At 49.4% G+C, this 22,960-nt stretch overlaps 9 protein-coding genes across 9 annotated transcripts; 5 read left to right on the top strand and 4 right to left on the bottom strand.

The window, feature by feature from the left end:
- Positions 1-2,109: 2,109 nt before the first annotated feature.
- Positions 2,110-3,171, top strand: N7533_008643 (ankyrin repeat domain-containing protein; the record flags this gene model as incomplete). The annotated part of the gene is made up of 1 exon (XM_057105293.1): positions 2,110-3,171. One exon carries the CDS (start codon positions 2,110-2,112, stop codon positions 3,169-3,171), a length of 1,062 nt encoding a protein of 353 aa, XP_056956742.1.
- Positions 3,172-3,797: 626 nt separating this feature from the next.
- N7533_008642 (cysteine-rich secreted protein) lies at positions 3,798-4,880 on the bottom strand (the record flags this gene model as incomplete). The annotated part of the gene is made up of 2 exons (XM_057105292.1): positions 3,798-4,327; positions 4,379-4,880. 2 exons carry the CDS (start codon positions 4,878-4,880, stop codon positions 3,798-3,800), a joined length of 1,032 nt encoding a protein of 343 aa, XP_056956741.1.
- Positions 4,881-8,751: 3,871 nt separating this feature from the next.
- On the top strand, positions 8,752-9,891 carry N7533_008641 (SWIRM domain-containing protein; the record flags this gene model as incomplete). Its single annotated transcript, XM_057105291.1, has 1 exon — positions 8,752-9,891. The coding sequence occupies one exon, from the start codon at positions 8,752-8,754 to the stop codon at positions 9,889-9,891; it is 1,140 nt and encodes a 379-aa protein (XP_056956740.1).
- Positions 9,892-10,999: 1,108 nt separating this feature from the next.
- On the top strand, positions 11,000-12,646 carry N7533_008640 (CDC50/LEM3 family protein; the record flags this gene model as incomplete). The annotated part of the gene is made up of 6 exons (XM_057105290.1): positions 11,000-11,099; positions 11,225-11,261; positions 11,336-11,432; positions 11,510-12,230; positions 12,300-12,462; positions 12,553-12,646. The coding sequence occupies 6 exons, from the start codon at positions 11,000-11,002 to the stop codon at positions 12,644-12,646; spliced, it is 1,212 nt and encodes a 403-aa protein (XP_056956739.1).
- A 576-nt stretch (positions 12,647-13,222) lies between these two features.
- On the top strand, positions 13,223-14,268 carry N7533_008639 (zinc metalloprotease; the record flags this gene model as incomplete). The annotated part of the gene is made up of 2 exons (XM_057105289.1): positions 13,223-13,507; positions 13,609-14,268. 2 exons carry the CDS (start codon positions 13,223-13,225, stop codon positions 14,266-14,268), a joined length of 945 nt encoding a protein of 314 aa, XP_056956738.1.
- A 261-nt stretch (positions 14,269-14,529) lies between these two features.
- Positions 14,530-17,941, bottom strand: spt16 (chromatin-remodeling protein SPT16; the record flags this gene model as incomplete). The annotated part of the gene is made up of 6 exons (XM_057105288.1): positions 14,530-15,021; positions 15,106-15,704; positions 15,771-17,343; positions 17,402-17,523; positions 17,585-17,669; positions 17,759-17,941. 6 exons carry the CDS (start codon positions 17,939-17,941, stop codon positions 14,530-14,532), a joined length of 3,054 nt encoding a protein of 1,017 aa, XP_056956737.1.
- A 916-nt stretch (positions 17,942-18,857) lies between these two features.
- rps1 (40S ribosomal protein eS1) lies at positions 18,858-19,980 on the bottom strand (the record flags this gene model as incomplete). Its single annotated transcript, XM_057105287.1, has 5 exons — positions 18,858-19,001; positions 19,076-19,580; positions 19,675-19,700; positions 19,783-19,867; positions 19,967-19,980. The coding sequence occupies 5 exons, from the start codon at positions 19,978-19,980 to the stop codon at positions 18,858-18,860; spliced, it is 774 nt and encodes a 257-aa protein (XP_056956736.1).
- A 668-nt stretch (positions 19,981-20,648) lies between these two features.
- On the top strand, positions 20,649-21,200 carry N7533_008636 (transcription elongation factor 1 family protein; the record flags this gene model as incomplete). The annotated part of the gene is made up of 3 exons (XM_057105286.1): positions 20,649-20,755; positions 20,810-20,955; positions 21,040-21,200. The coding sequence occupies 3 exons, from the start codon at positions 20,649-20,651 to the stop codon at positions 21,198-21,200; spliced, it is 414 nt and encodes a 137-aa protein (XP_056956735.1).
- A 416-nt stretch (positions 21,201-21,616) lies between these two features.
- N7533_008635 (uracil phosphoribosyltransferase) lies at positions 21,617-22,540 on the bottom strand (the record flags this gene model as incomplete). The annotated part of the gene is made up of 4 exons (XM_057105285.1): positions 21,617-21,668; positions 21,730-21,901; positions 21,963-22,321; positions 22,386-22,540. 4 exons carry the CDS (start codon positions 22,538-22,540, stop codon positions 21,617-21,619), a joined length of 738 nt encoding a protein of 245 aa, XP_056956734.1.
- Between the last annotated feature and the right edge of the window lie 420 nt (positions 22,541-22,960).

Below are 22,960 nucleotides of genomic sequence, written 5' to 3'. Positions count from 1 at the left end.
CCTTTAAGGAAGGCACTGCGAAGAAACGTCAGCCGGGGTCGACATCACATACTCCACAGAAAGCTTCTGTCCCGCAGTGCCCGTGTTTAGTTGGACATGATTGGCATTCAGACTAAGGCCCTGTTCCTCATTGGGCCATATTTTGGCCCCCATTTATCAACACCCCACTCGTTTTGGCCCCCACACCTGGTTTGTGCTGTCGAGTCTTATCCATGGCCGTGTCTGTTTTTGATTCGGGAACTATGGCTCTATTACTTCTATCGGGCAAGAGTCCTGAGTCTGGGCTCCGTTGGATTATCTCTACGGAACACTGCATTTTGGACGTTCTCCCAGAATTGAAAAGCCTGGATGTAAATTTCTGAGCTTGGAATCTCCTAAATTCATTCAGATTCAGTACGACGTTATTATTTCAACCACCTTTTCCCAAGAACCAAATAGAAAAATTGACATAAGGCGCCTACTCGGACAGGGCTCTCGCTTAGTAAATTATATATACAAAGGATAATGGGGTACAGGGCCTTTGTGATATGGATCCCTTCAACATCTCAGCTCTAGCTACGATATATCTTCTGGTCCGAAAATCAGACAGACTGCGCCTTAATACTCGTATTTTTCCCTCAGATGGGACAAGGAAGATTTCCCGAGGCATCGGCCGAAACAAAAGCAAAACGGATTTCGGATATGTAAGACTCGTCGCATCAAGCGCGTTGAATAGAGACTATCCTGTCGTCGCTGTTCGTGCACTGGCAGGTGATATGATTATGCGGACCAGTCATATAACTCACTGTCCCTGGCCTTTAATGGTCCCCAATCATCTCCGTTATTGCCCACTCAGAGTCAGACCGAGCGGCAGAGCTTCGAGTACTGATTTCATAGAGCTGGCCCCTCCATCCCGGGCGTCCTAGACTTGAGCTTCTGGAAAGATACTATCCTTCAGGCCTGTCAGTCTGAGCCTGATATACGAGATGCCGTCATGGCCGCCAGTATATTGTATGAGGCGCCATCGCACGATTTACTTGCCTATACCGTTCTGGAAGATCTGCCCAAAGCATCAATTACGTATTCGACCTATCAGGGAGCGATATCGTGCCATTTAAGGTCTTTGAAATCTGATCATGCAAAGCATGTCATATGGAGAGGAATAATCAAACTTTCAAAATAAGTGAAATGGTATACGCTCCGCAGAATCTATCATTCGTAGTGAGAATATGCATTATGCAGGGAAAAGAAAGAGCTGGCTAAACCAGTCATCGTGATAAAAGCGGTGGGAATACGAGCAATAGCAGTTTCTGCTTAGGATGACGACAATATCTTCAACCCTCAGTTTCCTCGGCCATGGGATACGACTCCCTCATATGCTCAACTCCTGGTAATTTTGGTCGTAACTGAACAACGTCACCAGGCTGTGCTTCTTCTGAGCAGATAGTCGCTCACGACCAGCTGGTCCGGTTATTCCTATACACCTGGTAGACGATGAAGGAATTCGTAGTAAACAGCGGTTAGACTATATTCGATATAATTAGCTAATTGAGTGGAGATTTACGCTCTCATCGGATGATAGTAAAATACAAGGAGCAGGATCTAACTGAACCTCCGAGCAATCTTTGGCCGAAAGTCTAACAAGAAGCAGCTAAAATCCTCCAAAGCAAGACATCCCACGGTCGCCAATTTAGACCAGACGATACGAACAAGGTGATTTCTGTAAACGATCGATCTCAGCGGGATTTGATCAAACACTTTGAGAGCACACATATTAATTGGACAGCGATAGAGAAGCACCTGCGCATTTAGGCCGCGCTGACCTGCTCTGTCAAGGTACTTCAGATTTTATTCGAATCTTGGATTAGAACTAAACAATCCGAGGTATCGATACTGTAAAGCGGGGCATCAATCAGGCATCAGTACGCCAGATGGTTAAAATCTGGCCGTTGGCTGCGTGACACATTTCAATTTTCTCCACCACCATCATGTCAATTCTCTTACTCCCACCCGAGCTGTTAATGATCATTGCGCACCAGCTTGACTACAAGGGTCTAAATGCACTTCTCCGAACCCATACCTCAATATACCATCAGCTCAACGATTACCTCTATCATCGCAATGTTCAATATGGCCCTTCCGCACTTCTCTGGGCCGCAGAGCACGGCTCCCCAAGAACACTTCAGCGCTTTCTCGATGCTGGGGCAGATGTTCGGTTCAAGTCTGATTACTGGACTCTCTCGAGGGCATGGGGCCGAAAAGCACCATATCAGAGACGGCGAGCGGACGGCCAACGAGAGCATCCAATATCCTTTGCAGCGAGTAATGGACATATTGAAATTGTACAGTCTGCTTCTTTATGGAGGCGTTGATATCAATTTTAAAGACCCCGATGGATGTAGCCCTCTTGCACTAGCAGCTCTGCATGGACATTTGGCCCTCGTTAAATTACTTATCTCACTTGGCGCATGTCAACTATCGTGTGATAGATTCCGTCGTCGCCCTATCGCAAATGCGGCTTTCCAGGGACATCATGGTATCGAAGATTATCTTCTCAAGGAATTGAAAGAATTCCCGCACTTCTATCCGAAATTGACTATCCAAGCTGATATTCAATGGATGTTACTATACGCCGCAGAAAGAGGCGACGAGCTTCGGGTCAAATGTCTGGTCTCAATAGGGGCTGATGTCAATTTTCAATTTGATGTGGACGGCTGTACACCTCTCTACGGTGCAGTTGTTTTTGCCCCTTATCCTCTAGATGTGGTCAAGCTACTGCTTGAATTGGGCGCCAACCCTAATATCGGCACAAGGTCTCCACCAACAACAAGAAAAAGAAGAAGTGGTTATATGCAACCACAGTTATTTCCGATTGATCGCGCAATGCAACGAGACGAGAGTTATCACCTTCTCTTACAACTCCTCCAATCTGGAGCAGAGTTTGCAGGACAAGTTGTGACTGAGGCTATCAAGCTCCAAAAGTCAGCAGAATTACGTTTACTCGTTCAACATGGTGCAAAATTATACTCCAGAAATTGGAACAACGAGAAACCGATCTTCAGGCGCGCTCTTGAATCTTCCTGTGAAGAGATTCGGAATGTCATTCTTGAGCGAGGGTTCACTCTCGAAACACCAGATCCAGACTCAAGATTCGGGAGACATCCACTGGAGCGCGTAAGGAGAAATCGTTAAAACAAGGGGGGGCAAACCTAGCTTCGCCATATGCTCTCTTAATATTTCAGTGGGAAGGAATGCGATCAAGGGTGAAGGAAGGGATGGGAAGAGAAACCCATATCAAAAATTCCCATGTGGAGTTGGCAGTTGACGGACTACCATTTGATGGGGTTAAGGGGGGGTTTTCTAAGGGTGAAGACGTCGATGAAGATGGCGATGAAGGAAGGGACTCTAGCACCTGATGACAAGGGGGTGATCATCGGCACTGCGGCCCCTTGGGCGGTCGGTATGAAATGTCCCAACATTATTGGATCATTGAGCAGTCGCACCTACGGAGCCGTAGGTTCGCGTCTCGGCCCGTCCCGACATTTCAAATGAATCGCGTCATTTAACTAATAGTTAACTTCTTTCTATGTGATATTGGGTCATTACCCTCATAACTACAAGACACAACTGATCCAAATATAGAAAACTTTTATAAATCCTCGATAGCTAAAGAATCTTCATCGTCCCCATCTCAAGGGCGTACATATCCATGATATATAGACCGTTCAAATCATCCAACACCCTACGCAAACTCCCACTGGCAGTGAATATTGTAGGTCACGTCAGACCATACTGCACTCCCGTATAAAACAGCCCATTCAGAGCTCGGTGGCGCTGCAGTCCACCTTCCCACCACAGCATTGATCTGCATTGTTCTTCCAGATGCAATTGTTGTGGTCCTCTCTGATATCACAGGGGACTTCGGTGATTTCGAATCGCATACACGCTTGTTTGTCGTTCTCGTAGAAGCTAATAGAGGGATCCGCCGCTGGACAAGCAATGCCGAGACCAGCTTCGAAACCAGACAGGCAGTACTTGCCGCATGGCCATTTCGAGATAGAAAACTCCCCGGCCTTGCTGAAGTCGCGTGTTTTGCCGATATGCTTTCCATTGATTGCTTTGTTGAGCCAGCTGTTGGGGTTACTCCCTGTCCGGGGATTGCCATGAACATCTTGCATATAGAACAGGTCGCTAGGGTTGATGGGTAGCCCTGCAGCGCATTCTTTATCTTTGCAGAACCTGAATTTGCCAGATCGCCGGCTCTTGCTCTCTGGGCCAATTGCATAACCCCAGGCACCAGCAAAGTTTAGGCGCTCCCCATTCTCGGCGGTGAACTCATAGCATTTTCCTAAAGAGCGTTAAGAAGGATGATCTTGGAACATGAAAGGGTGAGCCTTACCGGTCTCTAAACCAGATGAACACTCCTCCTTCTCACATGTTCCGTCTTCCATCTCCTTTGTGCCAGGAGGGCAGGCACATTCACCATTGACTAATATTTTACCATTTTCACAGGACTTCTCCACCTTCTCCTTCTCCTTGCATACCTGGCCATCAAATGTCTGCCCTGTGGGGCAGCAGCGATAGCCCGTTGCCGCGGTACCAACACGGTCATGGCCCTCCGCGCAACATTCGAATCCGATTTTTTTGTTCCCAACAAGGTTTTGTCCATTCAAGCAACACGCAACGTGTTTTTTATCCGACGTCAAGCGAGGCACGGTGTTGTCGCGGCAGCGCAGCCTGCGATCTTCTTGGAAGCCGCCTGTGCCATCATCCGCGGCATCAATATAAATGACGTTGCCGTCTAGGGTGTAGGTAGACTCGATATCTTCCACCTTTATCCCTTGGGCTCCAATCAATGCTGCCTGGAAGAGAAAGGCTGTAACGGCAGTTCTGACCCTCATAGTGTAGGATTTGACGGATTGAGTGACAGCCGTAGAAGAAAGGATTGTAATTTGATATGAGACTGGTTGAGGTTAGACTGATGGCGGATTACTCCGTAGCTTTATATCCTCAGGATCGAATATTGTATGCCACTTTGATGCGTGTGGGAGGCTGGTTTTCAGATCGATGATCTCACACTTGCTAGCAAGAGATCAGTCTGCCGGGTTTGGTAGAGCATGTGGAATTAACTATGATAGTATGGACTAGGTATTCATCTATAATATCTACCGTGAACGTCGTTCTTGATTTTTTCCGACGTTGCAATCCCCACAGATCCATCATACATTTCTGAACGTCCAACACGTCGACATATCTATAATGGAGACAGAGAAAATCGGTAAGAAAGCAGTCGAAGTATCTGCTCTAAGAGTGACTAACGTTTCATACTCAAGAATTGGCTTACTAGTAGCAGATTTGCAATTTCCCAGGCTCATTCATGCTAGAAACACCATTGGAGTCAAAACAGAATCGGTCATAGATCCAGCCTAGACCGCGGTGCTCTTACCTATGATTCACGGCTATGATAATTTTCAGCGAGATCCACCGCGAAAATTAGCTGACGCTGTTTTTATCTTGTAATTTAACACCTACTTGGTGTTCGTTCTCGGATCCCTAGTTTGTGTTACAGTCCGCGAGCCAAGGGATGTAGGACCACAGGACATTTTCATATTTGCGCTCAGTCTAACACACTCTAGGTACAGTACTATGACGAGGTGCAATTGTTCAACCAGAGTTCATATATTAAGGAAAATCGAATCCCCCATTATCATATTTCCCGCCCAAAATATGAAAACGTTGACAGGGAATGCGTTTGACCAAGCTTTTCAATCCTAGTCATCGATAATTGGAATAAGAAGTAGAGCACGAGAAGAAAAATCAGGATCTAGCTATTCGCTTTCTTTGTGTTATAATCCATATCTGCACTTGTACGGAGTTTGCCTTTGTCGAGTCGTAGTAGCCATTCATTTCCCACCCCATTCGTGGGTTTGACTATTGCCACGCAGTAATTTTCTGCATGACGGATGATCTAAACTGTAACAGACGCCAGGCTCGAATATATCCGGCTGGTAAAAGAGATACAGTAATTTAGCAAAGAGGTCACAAGGAAGCTTCACAGGAAATTTGACATCTCCTGATTCCAAAGCTGTTTAAAGACTCATCCTAGGCGACTGGAAGATCGTGATATCATTGTCGAGAATCTTAATTTCTTGGGCCGCATCCCTTATCGCTGTAAATAGCCCATGGCAGGGAGCTCTGAGTAAACTTTGAAGGAAGCTTCCACAATTGCAATAACGGCGGAAACCGTGCCTAGAACTTCCAATCCAGACATTGTGCGTGGTTATTGAACTCGGAATGTTGACGGGGTAAATGGGAAGTCATCAGCTTTCGCGTATCTGGAGAGTGAGCGAGATAAATTAATTCTAACGAGTTATTTTGAAGATGGCACAGCTGGTCGTAGTCAAAATAAAGAGATGAGAACGGGAAATTTAGCCTCAGGAGAGGGTCAAGTTTGACAAGTCATGTGAAGGCGCTAGTGCACAGAATAGCATGGATAGTAATAACCCTAGAACTTGAAACATATAGCATAGCTTTTGTTTTTCGAAAAACCAGGCCATTCTATGCTGCGTGCGTACAAACGTCACGGTCTACTTACTCGCTAATTAAACATTGAAAGTGGAGTGAATCAGCAGAATTATGCCAGCATCTTTCAATGTACATTTGCCCCTGTATTGCGTTAACAAAGCCCATGGGCAAGAGGCTCGGCCACTTACCCTTGAACACTATTCCTATATGTGTCTGCCATATGATGGGGATGGGAGTGGTGATCTAATAAGAGGATGTGAGCGCGAAGCTATCTGCCGGTGAGGGTATGCCCTCAGGTGATACGATACAGATTAGTCCACGCCGCTTTAGTCAATTCATGAGCTCTCAGCTAGTCTTCTATCTACACTTTCCACTGTGATTGTATCCGTTAGTCAGCATGCCTCCAGAGAGCTGCCTACAACACCTCCTTCCACTTCTCTCTTACAACACACATAGCAATACACTGCTTCCACTACTACACGCACTGTATCGGGGAAGGGAAGCCAATCGGCAACCGGCAACCTTAATACCTGGAGTAATGGGTGCCCTGGATATTTGCCCCTCAATTGTGCCTATGTGCCTATGTACCCATGTGCCCATGTGTCTTTGTTGGCTAGGCCATAAACCAATTGATCGAGACGCCGCGCTGACAGTCCACCGGAAGAGGGCTAGCCGCGGCTAGCTACGGATCTGGCATGCGGCAGTGTATCCAGATGAATTCCAAGTTATTTTTTCAATTCTGTTGGCAACCAAGTTTCACTTTTACCTGTGCTGATTTTGTGTGAGTGGAGATTAATTACAAGCCATTGAGGAGGAATTTTTGTCTACTGTAACGCTTAGATGGGGTATAGTCGTATATTGTGGAATTGGGGATGTTCCCGAGAGGGCACTACTTTCTAGGGCGGGAGGGGGGGGGGTTAAATAAAAGAAAAAAACAATTATTAATCGATGAATGGGACGACATAAGATCATATATGTACGAAGTACTGCGTAATAGCCTGGCTAATTGTGTTGGTTTAATAGTCTCAGGGAGTAGCTGAGTGCGACAATCTTGAATAATGATGGCGTATAAATGTGGAGTGCCTGGGCATGTTGAGCGGGCTGATGTCATTGGGTCCACTGATCAAATCATCTTGGACAATGCGCAGTACGCGCCGCGTATTGCAGGTAAGGTGATGCCTAGTGGGTCCGGAGCAGAGTCCTACGGAGGTTCGTTGTTTCACATGAACTGATACGGTCGGAGAAAGTGTGCAGGAGCACGAAAGGAATTGGCCTTTGTCAGGATGATCAAGCCAGGGGTCATCTGAAAGGTGTAACGGATACGATAGGGTGATCTCAAGTGAGACGAGTGAGATTGGGCCCCAAAAGGCGCAGTTAGCCTCGGGAGCCGTGCACATCACATCAGCTTGGCGTTGATAAGGGGTGGGGATAGCTGAGAGTGAATACATACTGTAGTAGTAGGATATCACCATTGACCAGATGGTATACTTCCTGTTATCACTATGATATAGTACTATGGTAGACTGATATTGCCATACCAATCATTGGTATATTCTTTCTATTTCCACCTTTACTCCGTATATAAATATCACATTCCAATTGATGCTCTCATGATCTATGATCTCAGACCACGATCACGCTACCCTCCCTGGAATACTTGACCATTATTGGTGGGACTCCGCCTCTTGGGATCGCCTGGATAGACCGAAAGAGGACTAGTGGAACACCCGGGCATTCACTAATCGACCAATGAAAGGCGTGCCCGCATGAATCTTGTCATGTGGTTGTACTGACTCTACACGGAATTACTTGAATACTTGAATACACGAGTACCCTTACCCTTACCATTACCATTTCTATGACTCTGCCTGATTGACTCATCGTTAAATAGGCGCCAGTCAGCCCATTTTGGTTCCCCCTCCCTTTCCTCTCTTCCCTTTCCCTTTTCACTCTCGGCTTTGACTCACTAACCCCGTCGCCACTGCCTGACAAATCCTCCCTCTACCGTTCTCTGCCTATTCCATTGACTTCCTTTCAGCCTTTAAACCCATTCCATTTTCCCTTTTCCCCTTCTCCCCTCTCCCTCTCTCCTCCCTCTACCTTTCATCATCTTCCAATTCCTGCAATCCCTGCAATTATTGCAAATATTGCACTTTTCCCACGTCCCATATCCCAATTCTACCCAATCTTCACCCCCACCACCTGGAAATGACCTTTGGGTCGCAATATCCAGGCAAACACCCAACAATGCATCATCTACCACTTTCCAGCCTTATGTCTCCCCCCGAGTCAAAGCCAATGGAGACTTTTCACTCTTCCCCATCGCTCGATATTAAATTACCTCCCATCTCAGCTGATCGCAAGCGCACACAGTCCGAGATGGATCTCCCTTCGCCACCCGTGACTCCCTATACAGCCACTAAGAAACGTGCTCGGTCGCATACCGCCGATCAAATTGATCGTGATGTCGCTTCAACTCGTGACCCTCTTCTCTTTCCTCGCCAGGACTCGATCACTGGCGTGGAAGAACAGGAACAGCCCCTCTTCGGTCCCATTGCACCCCCGGCCGCGGCTGCCTTGGTGGATCAACATATCATCTCCCATATGGCCAGGTTTGAGAACAAGAGGAATAAGCCAACCCGAGATGAATATCTCTTGGCTCTATCATGTGTGCCAGTCGTCTCAACTCACTACAATCGTAACCCAGCCGCCTGGGCTCGCGAGGAACGAGAGACTCTGGAACGCCAGTTGGTCTTGATGAATCGCACTCGCCCAGCCGACTTGGATGCCCGATTGAAGAAGATTGCTCCCGCTCCCGCGAAGAATCAGAGATCGGATAGGCATCATCATCATCATCAAGCTGGGGGCCTCACCCCAGCTCAGCGTGCGCCACGAACCCGAGTGCGCCGTACTCCCAAATCTACCCCCAAGCAGCAAGCCCTGGATTCATTTGACTTCCAATCTTCCCCTCTGCCAGCCAATGCCAAGCCACGTGCATCCATCGGTACCAACCGGGATGACACAGATTTCAATGCCCTGCAGGACTTCTCGCCTCCCATGGAGATCCTGGCGGGCAATACGAAAGCGCTCAAGGCCGACTGGAAGGGGCAAATGCTGGATTTGAGCAATGACCCGGACCGACAGCTGCTCAGTCCTGCCGAGCTCAATCTAGCCTCCACCCTGAGATTGTCTTGTGCCACATACCTGTGTAGCAAGCGTCGCATCTTCGAGGCTCGTGTCCGCGCCTTGAGTGTAGGCAAGGAGTTTCGCAAAACAGATGCCCAGCAAGCCTGCAAAATTGACGTCAATAAAGCCAGCAAGTTATGGACCGCTTATGATCGCGTTGGTTGGTTCCGACCGGATCTTTTCCGTGAATATTTGAGATAGGAGCATCTCATATCGCCGAGGGATTTTTGGCAAAAGCCTGGCCTAGAGTTGCCATCTTGCCACCCCCTCTTCTCCCCTTCTCACCTCCCCGTCGCTTGATGTATCGCGACACTTTCCACTTCTCACCTCCACCTCCACCTCCCCACTCCCCTCCCCTTCTCCGTCTCCCGATTCACCGCCAGATTCGGCATCTCGCCGACCAAAGAATCCAGACCGGACTAGACCAGACAAATTATGGATGTTTCCAAATCCAGTAAACTGACCGTCCTTGCCACTCGGACCGAACGATTATTAATTGTCATTGACTCCAGCCTGATCTACTCTTCTCCCTACCATCTTCCCATTTTCAACTCTGAGAAGACGAGTTTACTTCCGACCCACCGATCAGAACTTTGGGTCTTCGCTCTCGATCCTCTCTCGATCCTGTTCTTTAATCATTTTCTCCCTCCCTTACCCGGGGGTCCTTTTTATTCTTATTTTTTTTTCGGCTACCATTTCCTCACGATTGGTCTATGCCATGATGCATTACGACACGTTCCTTTTTGCTCATTCCCCGCTCGCCCTATGCTTGCATGCGTTGCGTTACTCTTGGTTCTGACTTGCTGCATGGTTTTTTCTTGGATTGGATATTGGATATTGGCTACGGCGTTGGTTTTGGATTCGTTGTGCCCACGCACCTGTGTTGTTTTATTTTTTGTATCCCCCATCTAGAATGGCTGGCTTGGGACAACATGCGGTGTTTATGTGACTTTTCTTGCACACCCTTTTGAAGGGTGTTTTCTTTGGCTGCAGTACTCGGGATGACATGATACCCTGACCAGATACGATCCGTTTGTTTTGCAATGACATTATACATACATTAAGCATGACAATAGTAACAAAGTAGTAATACTAGAATATATTTATTCTACCTAGGTATTCTAGTGATATTCTACACTATCCCAGTGAGGCTATGTTCTATAAATAAGCCTACGTCATCCTAGTCTGTGGCTATGGGGACAATCCAATGTTTTGATTGGCCCACACCTCTCGTCCGCCTTTCCTAATTTCCTACCCTTTCATTACTTACACCTTCCTCTCCCCATCGCCCTCCCACAACACCGTCGCCATGTCGCAGCAAGATGTGACTCGGCCTGAGTCGATCGATGAAAATGAGCGCACCCGCGCTGCCGAAGCAGACAAGAAGCCCAAGTCCCGCAGACCAGCCAGTGAGCGCATCCACAAACCCCCCCATCCATCACCTATCCGCCTCCCTCCGCACCATCGAGTGCTTTCATAGAACGAAAATGATTCTCGCATCGCTGTCGTTGAACTAGACTGACAGACGGATTAGATACTGCTTTCCGACAGCAGCGATTGAAGGCCTGGCAGTAAGCCCGTCACTTCCGGCTTATCCTGGATATCACTCTTTCAAGAACCCCTGGATGTACTGACCGCGATCTAGACCGATCCTCACGCCCAAGAGTGTCTTGCCACTATTCTTCATCGTCGGAATTCTCTTCGCGCCCATCGGCGGTGTTCTGATCTGGGCCAGTTCCCAGGTATGCTAGCTATTCGACCGTCCCCTCCCCAAGTTTCCCTTCGCCTCCGCCACGCGCGTCGCTGACACCGCGCCCAGGTCCAAGAACTCGTAATCGACTACACCGACTGCGGCGCCCAAGCCCCCGAGGGGGGCAGCTGGCAAAGCATCCCGCGCCAAGTATCCTACACCTTCAAAGCGAAACCAGCCACACAACCCTCCTGGCGAAAGAACGTCGGAACCGGCACCAACAACGTAACCTGCGAATTGATGTTCGAAATCCCCGAATCAATGGGCCCGCCCGTCTTCATGTACTACCGCCTGACAAACTTCTACCAAAACCACCGGCGCTACGTGCAATCGCTCTCCCTGGACCAACTCAAAGGCACAGCCGTCTCGAACAGCACGATCAAGAGCAGCACCTGCTCCCCACTCGCCATCGACGACAAGACCCAGAAAGCCATCTACCCGTGCGGCCTGATCGCGAATTCAATCTTCAACGACAGCATTTCCGAGCCCAAGCTCGTTAGCGGCGACAGTTCAAGCAGCGGCGTGACGTACAACATGACAAAGAAGGGCATTGCTTGGTCCAGCGACAAGGATCTGTACAAGCAGAGCAAGTACGACCAGCACGCCGTTGTTCCGCCGCCTAATTGGGCGGATTACGACTATGCGAAGGACGGGCTTCCGGCTCTGCATGAGGATGAGGATTTCATGGTGTGGATGAGGACGGCTGGACTCCCGTCTTTTAGCAAGTTGTCGCGCAGGAATGACGATACTGCTATGGAGAAGGGGACGTATCAGCTGAGTATTAAGGACCGTATGTTATCCCGGCGTGAATTGTTGAAAGTTCGCTCTACTTTGAGAAATGATGTACTAACGATTCTAGAATTCAATGTGACCGAGTACTCCGGAACAAAAGCGATCCTAATCTCCACGCGCACCGTTATGGGTGGCAAGAATCCTTTCATGGGAATTGCTTATGTTGTTGTCGGAGGTGTTTGTGTGCTGCTGGGCGCTTTGTTCACGATTGCTTATCTGGTTCGGCCTAGGTATGTCAATGCCATGATACGATTGGTTCTCAATATGCCGAGGACGGTCCCCCCAATGACACGACCCTATGCTAATCATCATGTCTATAGGAAACTGGGTGATCACACCTACTTGACCTGGGACACAACCAATCAACCCACCACAGCAACGACCACCGGACGAGATGATCGAGGAGGACCCTAGAGAAAAAGCCGGGCCAACATATTACGCCACAAATTAAAGCTTCAAAAAAACACAAGTATTCTCATTTTCTTTCTTGCCTCTCTCTATTTCTCTCCTCTACCCCTGCAACTTCAAATGCAATTGGGTCGCTGTGAATAAATTAAGTGGACCATTCCCCGGATCAGGTGTTTTTAACAAGGAGTTTGCCTTTTCTATCTATTGTATCTATCCAATCCAACATTGTCACAACAACAAGCATTCCTTCCACTCCCCTCCCACTCGAAATGACCTCATAAAAGCCCTCGAGGAATCCCCCAACCCGTCGATGATAAGCACCCTCCCCCCATAAATCCTTATATTTCCCGCTCCCCTTGCCGAAACATGCATTCCACGCTGATGACGCCGCATTCCCCGGCCAAGCTCATGGCAGCCTACCTTCTATTCTAGCCCGGCCTCCAGCCCGCTCATATAGCGAAGGAATCTCAGGCGTAGGGATGCTCGCGCATAACTTCTTTCACGGCGGGGGAGAATAACGACAACCGACAACCACCCCGGACAGCACCATCACGATCACGTCAGGAGCCTTCCAACACCACCATGGTCCGACACTCATTTGCTCCCGTGGTCCTCCTCGCGCTGTTCCTCCTAGTCCTACAAACGCACAGCACACCCCTAGCATCGCAGCAAAAGCGCGGTATCTGCGGCACCGAGCATCCAGCCCCGGCCTTCCTCGACGCAGTGCACAACGTCCGGGCCAACGAGTCCGATCCAGCCGCGGACCCCGAGGCTCGAAATGGACCCATCGAGATAGAAACATGGTTCCATATCGTCAGCAGTAAGGCTGAAGCGAACCAGGTCTCGGACGATATGATTAATAGCCAGGTTAGTAGTCCCTGACCCAAAGTTATCACGGGCCTGAATCGAGACCCAGGATAGATATCCTATATAAACCAAACTAAAGTAAACTAACATGCTGATCCCAGTTCTCAATCCTCCAATCCTCCTACCAAGACGCCGGCATCAGCTACCGCCTAGCAGGAGTAACCCGACACGTAAACGACGCCTGGGCCCACGACACCGACGACTTGGCCATGAAAACCGCCCTACGAAAAGGAACCTACAAAACCCTAAACGTCTACTTCCAAACCAACCTCGAAGCCGCACCAGGCCAATCAGGCCGCACCCACCAACCTACCCAGCGCACAAACGCCGACCTCTCCGCCAGCGTCCTAGGCTTCTGCACCCTCCCCGACCCCAGCATAAACGCCAACAGCCCAGCCAGCAGCTACGTAAAAGACGGATGCAACGTCCTCGCGATGACAATGCCGGGCGGAGATCTAGACCTGTATAACCGGGGCGGAACGGCGATTCACGAAATCGGGCACTGGAACGGATTGTTGCATACGTTCCAGGGCGAGTCGTGCGATTCGTCGAATCCGGGGGATTATATTGATGATACGCCGCAGCAGAGTTCGCCGACGGGGGGATGTCCGGCGAGGAGGGATAGTTGTCCTGATCAGCCGGGTGAGGACCTTGTTCATGATTTTATGGATTATTCGAGTGATGTTTGTTATGAGATGTTTACTCGGGGCCAGATTCGGAGGATGAGGAGTATGTGGAGTAGTATGAGGGAGGGGAAATAGTTGAGGTTGGAGTTATCCATCATATCACATCTACAATTCTTCGTCTTACCGTGTGGCCAGACACATAGGATAGACCAATTAAATCAGATAAATTCATAAACACTGCTGTTTTCTCCAAAAAATACATAACTTGGTTGAGACCAAGGATAAAAAAAAAAAACGAAGCCCCTCTTCCTTTCAGTACTTGCATAGCCTGTGCGCAAAAAAGCCATGCCATGCCAAAAAAGGAGAGAGATATGCGAATTAACCACCATCTCGCATTTACCGCTTGCGCTTCTTACCAGCACCCTCATCTTCCATAACAGTCTCCTTATCCGCCCGCTTAGCCTTCTTCTCCAGCTCATCCCAGTCTTCACCACTCTCCTCGCCGCTCATGTCCTCCTCATCTTCACTGGCATCAGCACTAGCATCATCATCGTAGCCCTCGCTGTCCTCCTCGGAACTAGACTCGCCCATCTCGTCCTCGGACAATTCAAAGGCGGATTCCTCTTCGTCGCCTGAGCCCTCGGAGTCGGACTCAGCGGCCAAGAATGACCAGCCTCCGTCCGCGAAGAAACCGTACGGGTCGCTAACGACGGTCTTCATGATGGTCGTCCAGTTCAGGTTCAGCGGTCCCTCTGTGTATGCGATGTCGACGGAGTCGAGCCAGTCCTTGACACCTTCCAGTGACTCGACGGGAATGGTATTGATGTGCACAGGAGGGCGGTGGAAATCCTTGAAGACGAAAACCATGTCGAAATTCTTGAGACCGAACTAGAAAAAAAAGTAAGACGGTCCTGTTAGCAATGCAATAGTAATACGTGGGGAGGGGTCGGATCGGATCTGAACAAAACATACCTGCACGCGCTCCAGATGGGCAATTTCAATCTCGTTGAGCGTGATAACCATGAAAGGCGGCTCTGTAAGTTGAACAAGGGTATCCGTAGTAGGTTGGATAAGAACATTGGAGCGATTAGGCACACCCGTGAAACCAATTTCGCGGAAAGGAATATCAACATCGACGCCCTCGTCCTTGCCAGAATCCGAGACCTTCTCGGTGAAAGCCTTGAACTCGCGGTTCAGGGCCGCCCTTCGGCGTCTTTCTTCCTGCTCGGCCTCGAATTCCTCCTCGTCGCCGTAGCGGTTCTTGCGGCGGCGGTTGCCCGTCTCGTCGAACTGCATCTCGGTGGCTTCGCGGTAGAACTGGACGTCGCGCGTCTTTCGCTTTCCGATCATGATTGGTGTCTTGAGGTGCACGTGGATTACGACGATCAGTTCGTGGTCACACGGTTGGAAGAAGAGATGCTTGATGTTGCTGAAGAGCACGTCGACGTGCTCGTTGCGGAAGGGTGAGAGGTAGCGGAGACCGTTCTGGTGGATCTCGACCTCGCCGGGGACACGCTTTCCGTCCAGCGGGGGGCGAAGGAAGACGTCGGGCAGCTTGACGGGACGGCGGTCTAGAAGGATGAATTAGTATTTGTTATGTGGCGTGCGACTGCGATCACGGGTGATTCTGGACTTACTTCTGATTTCAACGAGCTTATCTTGCTCAACCACATCCTCCATCTCTTTCTTTTCCTGCTCGCGTCGCAGGGCATTCTTTCGAAGCTCAGTGATGTCCTGTGCGACTTGTGCCATGCGATCATTGTGTTTAGACCGCAATGTTAGGTTGCGGACGAAATGGGCCGATGGGTCTTCAAAAGGTTGGTCATCCTTTCTGCCAACACCTTGACCTGGCGAGAGGAAATTGATACGCAAGTAGGCATATTCACCCTCATCACTCTTGCTGGCGTTCTTGATGGTGTTGATATGGAATGGCACTGGCCTTCCCATAATTGGCACAATGACAGTCGAGGCTTTGTGGTCGACATATATTGTGAGATCCTTGACCTTGGCAGGCAGCTGGTTATCACGCTTGTAAGATTCGAAACGCTTAAACTTCTTCTGCGCCACACCATTGTCATCACCGGTAGTGCCCGTGAATCTATCAAGACCCTCCTTGGTCTTCTTGGAAGCCAGCTCTTTTTGATGCTCACGACGGCGGGCTTCGGCACCCTCGTTGGTCTGGGTGGGACGTTCGGCACGGAGCTTCGTGCGGGTGACGTTCCGGCTGTTCAAGGTGCTTGACTTTGGCTCCTTCTCCTTCTTGGGCTGCTCCGGCTCCTCTTCATCTCCGAAGTAGAAAGAGACAGAGTCCATGTCGACGCCGGCATCCTTGGTGAAAATGTGGGGGCTACTCTCTCCTACTCGGACTGTGTCGGTAATGACCATAGAGTAGGTTCCCTTGCCCTTGGATTCATCCTTCAGATCTGTGAACCCGACGCTGATGCAGAGTGTCATGCCGTTCTTGAGGGGGCGGTTGTTCTTAGCGTTGAGGATCATGTTTGAGTCGCGCAGCTCAATACCGATTCCGGCACCGACATTCTTTGTCAAGTGGTTCTCGAGCTCAGGCTTCTTCGACTTGACCAGGCTGAGCGCCTTGTTGTATAGCTCCTTGGCTACAACACCGTCACGGATCTCCTTCATCACAGCATCGTGAACATTGAGCAACAATGAGTAGTTAGCTTCTTGAGACTTGCTCGGGTCCACCAGATAAGTACGCCCAATGAGCGAGTTATAGGTTTTATACCGAATTCCGAAGCTGGAAAGGATAATGCCAGGCTTGAGGTTGTTGCCATCGGATGTCGCCGTCAGCTTCAAGTCGTAGCTACCGCCACTTTGGACCACAGGTCCATAAGCCCAGTCGATTTGTTCGGCATCGAACTCGGCCGGCAGACGCGCAAGCTTATTGAAGAATTTCGCATCGTCGATTTTCCCATCCACCTTGGCAGAAATAGCCTTGTGTGTCATTTGCTTCTCCTCGTCAAGGAGGCGAGACATTTCATCGACAAAGTACTCCGACATGAGACCACTGCAGGCCCTGGAAGCATTGCGGATGGAAACTAGCTCTTCGGGGTCCTTGATGGCGAAGGCAGATGAAAGCGCGGGGGTGATATCGACTTCCTCCAAATCCTTCTGGACATCCTTGAAAGCGTTTCTCCATTCATCGGCGAAGGGTCCGGTGGTCGTATCTTTCGGAAGAGTGCCTATTTTCTTCTGTCATGTAGTATTAGCAAAGAAGATAAATATTTTCCAACTTGAGCAAATGACATACTCCTGCTTCTTTGATGACACTGAGACACTTTTCGAATGCCTTTGTCTTTGTCTCGGGTTCCTTAGTGGTCACCAAAATCTCGACTGGGATCTTGCCACCCTTCAACGGCTCCAAAAGCTCGGCTATGTTTCCACCGCATCAGTATGAGTATTCCGGGGGAAGAGCGAGATTGGCAAGGCGTACCTTTCTTTGCGGTAGTGACAACGTATACGGCCTCGGTGGTGAAGACAAAGAGGGTAGCAGGAAATTCGTATCCGAGGAGCCAGAACTTTATAGAAAAGGATTATACGTTAGCAGAGATAACACCAAGAGTGCCAGGTCACCAGCGAGGAGTTGGCGAATGAATGAATGACATACGTGCATGGCGTTGTTCTTTTGAAATGAGCTCTCATTCGAATTGGTCTTCCCCATAAGAATGACGATTGAATCGGCTCCACCGAACAGGGTGTTTCCAGACCGCTTGTCGGCCTTCCATGACGCATAGAAGTTGGACAAGTGGTTGAAGAAAGTCTTCTTGTCAATCGCAACCTTGTCGGCCATGCTGGCGATCTGGTGCAAGGCAAAGCTTGCGGAAAGCTGCGAGACTTGCGCGGTGGGTGAAGTGAAAGGCTAATCAGGGATAGGGTCGCATGCGAGAGACGATTCGGTGAGGAGGGGGTAGGAGTGGAAGATGAGAGATGGGGGAGGTGAAAGGGAGAAGGTTGGATTTAGCCTGAGGAACGCGAAAAGCGCGTTTTGGCGGAGTCGGTCCCAGTAGCCCCCCCGTGCCCAGTATTGCCTTTTTGGGATTAGCGCAGTTCCTGCTCTGTGTGTTATGCGCTGACGTAGGTACAATATGTATATGAGGCTGAGTATGTGGTAATAAGATAATTTTTATCTTTTATTTTCCATTTATGAAAATAATATGTATATTATATTGTGATATATTTGGTCATCAGCGTTGAAGAACTTTCAGGTGGTCCTAATCCTCGTAGTAAGAACCTGGGAAGAGGACACAAATATACCCGGAGACGCAAAAATTATATATACAGCCCTGTCACATATATCAGCTACATAAGTCCAGAATATACTAGCCAAACTACCTAGTTAATTTACTACCTAGGTAAGTACTTTATGACCATGTATACTTAGATAATCCACTTCATAACGGGACCGAAGGATGATCGCGGATTGTTGATCAGATTACCAATATATGATTCCATGGCATGGTTGGTGATACTACTGAGATGACCGCATATGATCTACGAGTACGGCGGTTGTAGAGTTATCCTAGAGCGTTCAAAACGCCTTAACTAGACCCGAGCAGGGAAACTACCCAGCTCAACCCGAGGATGCGAATGTGCCATACATGTCGTGAACTTTTTTGTTTTCCTAGTATCCTGAGAAGACAATAAATGCCATGATTGACCTAACTGACATCACGTAAAGAAACACCACCCCAATCGTGTCTCGCCATTTAAACGGTCTCCAGAACGGTCTCCTTGAACTCCCGCTCGACCTTCTGGCCCTTGTCATCAGTGGCCGACTCGCCGTGGAGGGACAGGAGGGCGCCCAGGTCGAACTTGGGCTGCTTGAGCAGCTTAACCTTGCGAATGTGGACCTAGAGAGAAGAAAATATTAGTCGGATGAACGGGGTGATGAACAGAACTGCCATCGCAGAACAAGAGATAGAACGCACATTCTGCAGGGGTAGATGCCCTGGGTGGACTTCTCGATCTCACGGCCAATAACCTCGGGGATGAGCTTGTGGGTGAGCTGAGACAGGGTGCAGCTGGTAGCCTCGCGCTGGATGATCTCGGTCATCTTCTTGCGGATGGCACGGATTTGAGAAGAGCGAGCGTAGGTGGTCTTCTTAATCTGGTTGGGGCGACGCTTGGTGAAGGCAATGGCGAACAGACGGAGGAGGTAGTCGTCAGTGGTCTTCACGGTGACGTTGGCCTCGATGAGAGACTGCCACTTGCGGACGAGGGAGCGCAGCTTGTCGGTGGTGAAGTCCAGACCGTGGAAGTTGGTCAGGCAGTTCTTGCCCTGGATCTCGTCGACGCGGAGCTTGACCTTGCGGAAAGAGTGGTCCTCATCGTTCTGGAGGTCGGCGAGGGAGACCTCGAAGATACGGCCCTTGAGGGAGTCGTTGGCGTTCTTCAGACCGCTGGTGCGGTTGACAAGGGTCTTGCCAACACTTTGGTTTTCCGTTAGCATCTGTTGTTCGTTGTCGACGGATCGATAGTCAAGGGAGAGAGAGAGAGCAAAAAAAAATTGGAGGGGTGTCCTACTCGCGGGTCTGGAAGGTGGAGGGGGCCTGGGTGAAATTGTTAGCATTGACAAATTCGAGTCGACACTGAAGGTTCGCTTTCGCGGGCGATTGAATGTAGGGAACTCACCTTGACGGAGTACTCGTCCTTGCGAGTGAAGGGGTCGACAGTGCGCTTCTTGATACCCTTCTTACCCTTGCTAAGGCGCTTGTTCCTAAAGACCAGTGGGTTAGTCGATCAATTCGAGATGGCGGCGAAGACGAGAAGACGAAGATAGGGCCAGTAGGGAGCGAGAGAGAATCGGGCGACGTACTTTCCAACAGCCATTGCGAATCGGTCTATCTGTGTGTTAGTTGAAAGACAGACAAATGTATCGCTCCACGGCGCTCAAAGGTTTCGAGATTCACGCTGCACGGCTAGGGAGGGTTTCCAATTTCCAACCCACACAAAACTCGCTAAGCGAGGCCCTACTGCTGAGGTCAGCGGGCACGTGACACACACTCGCAAATTTACCGTTCGGGAGGAGGACCAATCAGAGTGAAGTATCTGTATCTGGTATCACTGATATCACTTGCCTCAGGTTGACAGGAGTTTTTTTTTTAGTGTTTTTTGGAGTGGTGATCTTGTGTCTTCTCGTGAGTAAAGGGAGGTTTTATGTAAACCTAGGTATTTACTAGTAGATTTATGTAGATGTGCTTATGTACGGAGTCATATTGTATCTTCTCTAACACTGTTCAAGTGTACTTCATTCTATACGAAATAATCCCATATATTCTTCGTATCCTTCGTTGTTGTTTCTTAGCCCATTGCCATTTGCTATTACCACTTCGGACCCTCCTAGCCACCTTAGTGCCTGTAGTCTTGGCTGGAGACAAAACGGGGACGGCGCGGAAGAATGGGTCTCCGACAGCTCGTACTCCGCACCGGCGCCAACCCCTCACAACTCTCAACTCTCCATCGCGCGCGAACACTCACTCTGTCATCCTGAGCATGGTATGTCGGATTTCGCATTCCTACACTCCTACACTAAAATAACCCCACCTAACAATCTCTCCTACAGGGAAAGCGCAAGTCGTCCAGTAAACCCCAAGGACCGCGAAAGGTGCGACACGACCTCTACCCGTATCCGTTCCACTTTCCCCATCCCAGCTAACAGAGACCAGCGGGAACCTCTGGCCACCACATTCGCTTGCCTCTTCTGCAACCATGAGAACTCGGTCGTTGTCAAGCTAGACAAGAAGTTGGGTCTCGGCGATCTGTCTTGCAAAGTCTGTGGGCAGAAGTTCCAGACCGGTATCAACTGTAGGTGGAATTCGACCCCGGGCGACTAGCACTATGCGCCGATGATATTTTGGGGTCCTATCAGGCTTACTCACAATCTGCTAGATCTCTCTGCCGGAGTAGACGTTTATTCCGACTGGGTCGACGCGTGCGATGCCGTGGCCAAGGAAAGCGCCAACCAATACGATGGCGCTACGAGCTCGCAGCTGGCAAGCAGCAAGCAGGGTGCGCCGGCACTAGCGGAGGCCGACGAAGACGACTATTGATCATATCGAGATTCTATTAAAAAAAATGGAAGGAGGGAAGGGGGGCGAATGGCGCATGGTTCTGGTACCGATTCGATGAAGGTTATTCCCGGCGCATCCATCAATTCGTTTCAATCTCGATCACTCATGTCCACGGACGCGCTCTACTTTCGAAACTGAAACACAATCAACATCATCTTTTTCTATTCAACAATATATTGTACGGATTTACGTTTGGATTCTGAAAACAAAAGATTTCTTGGAAAGTAGTTGGAATTGGTGTGAAGGTGAACATCGTCAACGGTGTCCCTAGTGCTACACTTATGCTCTACCCATAATGATATACTTAGGTTTGAAGAGCCGGGCAGTCGCAGCATACGCATCAAGCCTCAACTTGAACTCAAACTTACGATTTCATGTGGGGATGAGAATGGGCTCTATAGCGTATAATAACGGTCGCCAAAATCTCCAAGTCCGGGGACGATGTATCTGTGAGTTTCGTTAGTATCGTTAGATCTATGAAATTATTGGGTATGGTCGGCGTGTATACTTCTTCTCGTCCAGTCCTTGATCAATGAACGCGGTGACGACCCTCAGCTTGGGGTATTTTTCCGCAAATTCGGCCACGCCCGAGGGGCTAGCAATCAAATTCAAGAATAGAATGCGATGCTCGGGGACTCCCCTCTCCTTCAGCACTTCCACCGCCAAGGTCGCGGATCCACCTTTGTATAGTGTCAGTAGGGCGGTCAGAAGCAAAGAGAGGCGGTTATGCCTTGAACTTACCAGTGGCGAACATGGGATCAAGGAGGAGAACCCATCGGTCAGCAATATCAGCAGGAAGCTTGTCATAGAAAAGCTTGGGCATGCAGGTCTCCTCATCTCTTTGGATCAGGATCTTGCCGATCCGAACTGACCGGCAGCAGTCCCTCAGTCCTTGTTCCATGGCTTCTCCAGCTCTCATGATGGACACTCCGCAAATCTTTCCCTCGAACTTGACACCTAAGTAATCTCGTCCAACGGGTGTTTGGATTGATTGCTCGACTACGGGGAGGTGGTTCAAGCCTTCTTCCACCAACAGGCGAATGATGCGGTTGGAGTAGAAGATGAAGTCCGCACGAGCGGTACGCCCGTCTCGGATCATACTATTGATTTTGTTAGATATGACATGGTTTCAACAAAAAAGGGCTCTTTGGAAGATATTCTCACGTCAGAAGAGCAATCAACTGAGGTGTTTGAGGGAGCACGTGGACATTATCGTAGGAAACCTCTTTGGAGACGGTTGCAGTGGGCTTCTCGCCATCAGGACGGTAGATGGGACCAACACCTTGAGCAGGAGAGGGAATCTGTTCTTTGCTAGCCATGTTGGTGAGAAAGAAAGTGACAAAGACAACTCTTAGGAAAGTAATAGGTAAATCAAGAAAGAGGAGAGCTCTGAAAGCGGGGAGGGTTTTTTCTCTTATCGCGTATCTCTGAACCGAATGACCTGCCACTTCCACTCCCCGTCGGACTCCGCATTTGTGCTTCTGCGCCTGCCGTCGCATTCGACTCTTCTCACTCCTGGGGACTTGACTGAACTTGTTACCCTCTTTGACAACGGTTCTTCTATCAACTTCTCTTCAAGGGACAATTGAGTCTCTCGCGAACGTGTTCTCTCGAATCCGATCTGCTCAATAAATCCCGCACGGTCCCTCAACATCTCCCCATCCCCCCCCATCTCCGCTTGAAACGAAACCCCATGCTTGAGATCGGCATGTCTGTGGCGCGCACACAGTAGCTCGTCA

The sequence above is a fragment of the Penicillium manginii genome (assembly GCF_028828005.1).
Source record: "Penicillium manginii strain IBT 31320 chromosome Unknown utg000006l:1.0-4164085.0:1.0-4166146.0, whole genome shotgun sequence".
NCBI classification, from domain to species: Eukaryota; Fungi; Ascomycota; class Eurotiomycetes; order Eurotiales; family Aspergillaceae; genus Penicillium; species Penicillium manginii.
This window is presented reverse-complemented; position numbering and strand designations above follow the sequence as displayed.